General features: G+C 47.1%; 1 protein-coding gene across 1 annotated transcript in view; it reads left to right on the forward strand.

Annotated features, from left to right (window-relative positions):
• Positions 1–3,611, forward strand: part of RAPH1 (Ras association (RalGDS/AF-6) and pleckstrin homology domains 1) — a 101,147-nt gene extending 97,536 nt beyond the window's left edge. Inside the window, exon 15 of the mRNA XM_015407506.1 lies at positions 10–3,611. Coding sequence (XP_015262992.1) covers positions 10–1,592 — 1,583 coding nt within the window. The 3' untranslated portion in view covers positions 1,593–3,611. The remainder of the gene's footprint in view (positions 1–9) is intronic.
• The last annotated feature ends 2,626 nt before the right edge of the window (positions 3,612–6,237 follow it).

Here is a 6,237-nt window from a genome sequence, read left to right on the forward strand (position 1 = left end):
CGGGCTCAGCCATGGCACAGCTCATGAAGCCAGTGCCCTCCACTCCATCAGTACCACAGTTCACCCCACCGCCCCCTCCACCACCACCTCTGAAAATCCACCAGGTTCATCAGAATGCTCCTCAGCTGCCACCACCTGCCACTGCTGCTTCTCCACCCCCACCTCCCCCAATGCCTGCGCCCCCACCTCCACAAGCACCACCTAAGCCGGTCATGACTCTGCCTACACAAAACAGTGCAAAAGCTGCCTCGCCTGTAGTGACATACCCCACACCGCCTGCACCCGCTCCGCTTCCTGGTGCCATGAAGAAGCAGCCAAGCTTCACCACTCCTCATATTCCATTAGCTCCTGCCCCACTAGGCCCTACTCCCCCGCCCACTTTACCCAAACAGCAGAGCTACTCCAGCAAGCTTCCTCCTTCCCCCCAGTCCCCCATGCCATCGGTTGTGAAGCAGATAGCCAGTCAGTTTCCCCTTCCTCCTCCTCCACCTCCCTTGCCAGCCTCAGAACCCCAACCTTTAAAGCCTGTTCCTCTGAGTGTTCCCCCCCAGTCCCCTCCAGCAGTGAAAGCCAAGCCAAAATGGCAGCCCAGCTCAGCCCCTTCGCCTGACTTCCCGCCTCCTCCCCCTGAGAGTAGCCTCGCATTCCCGCCTCCGCCATCCCCATCCCCAGCTCCGTCAGCAGTATCTCCCACCCCAGAGAAGTCAGGTGGTTCTCCAGTCAAAAAGGCTAGCAAGACCTCCAGTCCAGGGGGAAAGAAACCACCCCCTACCCCTCAGCGCAATTCCAGCATCAAATCTAATAGCTCGGCAGAATACCATGAATCTAAGAGACCTTCGGTGGATGCCTTGGTCAGCAAATTTGCACACCCGCCAGAACCTTCAGGGTCTCCTTCCAAGGAGACTGCAGCTCCCCCTGCCGCACCTCCAAAGCCCGGAAAGCTCAATCTGCCTATTGTTCTTCAGCAAGTCGGAATCTCGGCGAAAGCACCGGCCGTGGGAGCCTCTGGGAAGGGTGCCGTGGAAGAGTTTCCTTCTCCTCCATCGGATTCAGACTTCCCTCCTCCACCACCTGAAATAGAGCTTCCTCTGCCACCAGTAGAAATCCCAGCTGTGTTTTCAGGTAATACCTCTCCAAAAGTTGCTGTCGTCAATCCTCAGCCTCAACCGTGGTCTAAATCATCGGGGAAGAAAGCTCCTCCTCCGACACGCCCCAAACGCAATGACAGCACTCGGCTCACACAGGCAGAAATTGCAGAATCACAGGTGACCACCAGTCCCCAAGTGCCCACTTCCCCCAAGTCTGGCCTTAGCGTTCAGCCCAGCTTCCTGGCTGACCTGAACAGGACTCTGCAGCGCAAGTCCATCACTCGACACGGCTCCCTCTCCTCCGCCCGGATTTCCAGGGCTGAGCCAACCGCTACCATGGATGATATGGCTTTGCCCCCGCCTCCTCCAGAACTGCTCACAGACAAGCAGAAGACGAGCAACTTTGGAGGCGCTCATATATCAGGCTATGCAACGTTACGGAGGGGCCCGCCCCCAGCACCTCCAAAAAGGGATCAAAATACCAAGCTGTCTCGAGACTGGTGATGGGGTAGAGAACTAGAACGCGGTGTGGGTTGCTTGCAAAACGTGTCAGACGCACACGCTACAGCCGTATTCAGTCTTATCCAATAGCCGTGGTTTAGAAAGATTTTAAAAAGTACTGCAACAATCACTACGGACAATGAGTACATTCCCTTTCACAATCAGTCCTAAAGAGCTGTTGTTCGGGATGGAGGGGTGGGCCATTATAATTTTTTTCCTTCTAACGGATCGGACCAAAACCTTTTATTAACCTTTTTCTTTCCTGCAGTTCAGGAAAGTGAATTGTTGTCTGTCCACGTGAGACATGTTGGTGCATGTATTATAAATGTAGGTATATAATATATTGTGAAATATTTCATTGCAATGATAGAGGCTAACCAGAATGTTTTTGTACATCTGTATTTATTGTTTCAGTCAACTGAAGATATATATTACCAGTAATTGGGATTGCTGTGTTAAATCAGTTAAAAAAGTCTTTTTACCTTTTAAAAATGAAGATTATTAGGGGGCACTTTAAATCAGAAAAACTTCTTTTCGCAGTTGGTGACGGGTATACGGTGCTGGCAGATGGTATCTGTACATTGTCAATTGATTGAAAGAAAATACAGACGCAACCTACCAAAACATTCTGGTCACGGTTCCCGTCGAGGTGAAGTCCACCCAAAGTCCAAAGACCTGGCGCTGTACAGTGGGGGTGGAGTAAAATATTCAGACTAAAGGCATTCTCCTTGAAAACTCAGAATTCACAATATTCCAAAGTTCGCAACTCTTTACACTATAGGCTGCAGTCGAATCCACACTTATCTGGGAGTCAGGCCCTATTGGGTACCGTTGGGACTTACTTCTGAGTAGAGGTGCACAGGCTCAGACTGGGAAGCGGCAATCCTTGTCATGTGGCGGAGTAAGTCCTACTGAACTCGGTGGGTTTCCTTTAGAGGGACAACAGTGTGTGCAGACTCCTGGTTTTTTTTTAACACACAGGTCTTTTTTGCATTTAAATGGTAACAATGCATTTCTCATCCCTAACCAAAAGCACTTGGGATGTGCCGAGCAGAGATTGTTAGATTTGTTAGGTACTTGGTGCTAGCCACCAACGTGGCGACATACAGCTGGTGCACGTAAACCTCTTACTAAAGACAAAAGCTTCATTTAAGTGTACAGTTGCGCACGCAAACACTGCATTCATTTCCGTGCCATTTTTGGCTCGTGAGATCAGCTAGCTGGAATGTACTCCTGGTAAGAGAGCATGGCAGGTGCTCCACAAGGGAACAGACCACATCTGGGCAGCTGGAAGACGGCTGCAGTAATAGGCAAAAAGCTGTCTTCTTGTAGGCCCGGATGGGGTAGCGATGGCGTAAGCTCCGGTTTCTGCCCTGTGTGGGTGCCTTGCTTGGTTGAAGCACAAGCTGCTCTTCATGCAAAGCACGTGTGACAGAAGTGGAGTGCTGAGTGCAGAAACATCTCAGAAATGTCACTAGGTGAGGAATCCCAAGTTCTGGAGCAAGTATTATGTATACCATACAGGGGATAACTTGGAATACCTGTCATTATTGGCTATTACAACAGATTGGTGTTATTTAATCATTCGTTTCATATCATGCGTGTAGTGTGCCTGCAGTGAGCAATATTTGCTCTTTACTTGAAAAATGCTTTATGTTTTAAAGGGGGCTGTTGAAGCTCTTTAACATCTCCCCCCACCCCGTTACACAGTTCGTCACAATACGTAAGATAGAGATGGATAGCAGAAATTAGTTAACGAGTTTTCTAAAAATTGGTCTGTCTTGAGCCTTGTTTGTATTATGAAGAAAAATTCCCAACTAAGGGTCATTTTGAAGTTTTTTCCTTAGAAACAGGTGGAATCTTTTCCCTGTGTGCAGCTTGGCGTGGGGGGGGGGGGATCCTAAATACAGAACATGAATGAATGTGTCTTGTCTGATCGTTGAATCGGCTTCTGTTTTCCCTCCCCCCAGGTGTAATTCTCCTATTTTGACATCGTTTACTTGAGCAATAAGAATATACCACTGTGTGCATTTTTAAAGCTCTGCTGTTGGAAGGCACTTTTTCCGTATCTTTCAAGGCATTCAGAGTTTGGTTTCTTCTATTTTTGTGCTTATAAAGTGTCCTTAAAACCATTTGCATTACTTCGTTTTAGCATGCTCAGTGTATCTGACTTGCATCGTAGAGTTACAATTTACTTACAAAGCACTGGTGCTCAAACTTCATTGCTCCCGCTGCCACTCGAATCAATTCCTGGCCGTTAGAATGATCATACGTCATTAGGGTGGCACACAGAGCACTTCGGGTTTTTTACGCATCTAAGTGCAGCTTGGGTCATGGAAATAAGAGGCTGTTTTTGGTTCGTAAGATCTGTACATCTGCCCACATCACCCCACATATTTGTTCTTTTAGAACAGGTACTTCGGGGGGGTCGATATTTCTTCCCAGGTGGCCTAAACAAATGCCAAGACTGAATAACCACCATTTGCTTTTGACAAAAGTCCACGTTCAGTAATAACTTCTGGGGACCATGCATGTCTCTGCACCAGTGGATGTCGCTAAGTAGTCCACATCAGCAGGGTCAAAGAGATGGCCTTGTTGCTGGTGCTCTTGGCTTCTTTTGAGAACTGTTTACCCAAAAAAGTAGTACATCCCAGATTTTTTTTCTGGCACGTTATCTCTATAGCGCTCTGCCCATTCAGGTTTTAACTCATCCTGCCCCAGTGTGACGCTTTACTCTCGGCCACTGTCACTTCCGTCTGTTGGCCTTAATAAAACTGCCTATGTGATCTCCGCAAGAAGCACGGAAGCACACCGGGGCAGCCGAGTTAGCTTCAGTTCGAACAGAACTGTTGGGTTTTCTGTGTGGCTGCTGCCCTTAGATGCATGTCTGTATTTAGGTCCAAAAGCTGACGTTTCATTTTGAATTCCAAATTAAGGAATATTTTTTAAAGAGTTCCTTAGAAACAAGCGACCACGCTTATAGCTGTTTAAACACAAATGTTATCTTTGTCTCTGTTATTTGCATTTCTTTGATCCAGATTTTAATTAGGTGGGAGGGGAAATCCAAGGAGGATCTTCCAAACTGATGTTGCTTTAGGACACTTAGTGAAAATTAGTTATTGCTAAACAACAAAATATTGAGGCAGAATACTATAATTTTAGACATTATAATCCATTGGGGGTTTTGTACACATTGTTAACAAGCGTCCTTGCTTTCTAGAACGGGATTGCAAAGTAGCAGCTTGTTCTTATGGAGAGTAGCTTGCCCCGTTCTCTCACCTGCCTAAATGGCGTCCCGTGTTTTGCTCAATGCAAGCGGTTTCCTCAGTGCTGAAAATATTTGTGACTTAGATGTGCTGGAGTTGAATCGTCTGTCACCAAACACTCTGCCTACCTTTTAAGATCAGTAAAATAATATGCCTCTTCCACGCTGGACAATACTTTTATCAAGGCTTGAAGACTGTAGTACTGACATAAGAGCAGAAATGGTTAAGAAGGATTTACCCCTCCCCCCCCATAGCGCTTGGGCTATGCATTAGAAATGCCCCCCCCCCAAAGGGCTGCATGGGGAAAGGAGACGAGTGAGACACACCTTATGCCAAGGAGCACAGCTGTGGGTGCCCTGCTTGTGTAGGAATTCTCCCTTCTCCTCTCCTCGCCTCCAGAAGCAGATCAGTTTGCCCACGCGGGGCCTACAGATGCCGTGGCAGGGAGTGTTGTGCTTGGATTACGTTCTTCTGTGTGTTGCCGGGCTGTTCTGTATGGGTGCCGTTGTGAACCTTATGCAAGCAGAGCACGGCTTTGCCAGAAAGAAGATGGTTCTCGTTGCCTTGAGTCCACAATGGGGGGTTGGGGGCATGGAGGTTGCCTTTGTCCTGTGCTCTTGGCAACCAAGAGCCTGTTTAGAACTCTCAACTGTCTAGTCCAGCAGCAGCTTCGTCACACAGACCAGGAAAAAACCATTTCTGATACCTGACGGCCTGACCTTTCAGCCCCCACCCCCACCCCAAATGTGTGTTGTTGTGCCCTGATCTGTATGTCATGTAAGGGGGGGGGGGAAGATACCTGTTTGTGATGCAGTAGCACAAGATATGTATTTGACATGCTTTTTCCTGTTCTACGTACATCTCAACCCTGGGAGGGAACCTGAGCGTTGTTCTTACAGGTGTTCGTATCTGGCGTCGGTAACTCCTAATGGACATGATTATGCACATGTAACACACCAATGTCACAACCATGTTTTTTGTCTGCAGCAGATCCGTGCAAAGTGCTGTAAATACATTCGTATGTTTACTGCTTTACAGGAGAAGAAAAAAATTGCACATTTTCTCTTTGAGTGGGACTGCCTCCCCTTTTGTCCTTCCCCTTGAAAGAAAGAAAGCAAAGCTCTTTATGAGTGATAATTTATGGTCAACAAGAGCTTTGTTATATATAAAATATTCTATAAATATGTATAAATATACTTTTTTAAGCATGGGAGAAGAAATACGACATAAATTCATGACAAAAGTACCTAATAGAAATCATTATACTGTGGCATATGCACAAGTCAATAAAGATGTAGTTAAATTTGCCTGGTTTTTGTTCTCACCCGAGTGATTTGCCTTCTGCCGAAAGCAACAGCTACACCCGTGTAACTGTCTATCTG

The sequence above is a fragment of the Gekko japonicus genome, unplaced genomic scaffold (genome assembly GCF_001447785.1).
Source record: "Gekko japonicus isolate JY-2015 unplaced genomic scaffold, Gekko_japonicus_V1.1 scaffold870, whole genome shotgun sequence".
Lineage (NCBI taxonomy): Eukaryota > Metazoa > Chordata > Lepidosauria > Squamata > Gekkonidae > Gekko > Gekko japonicus.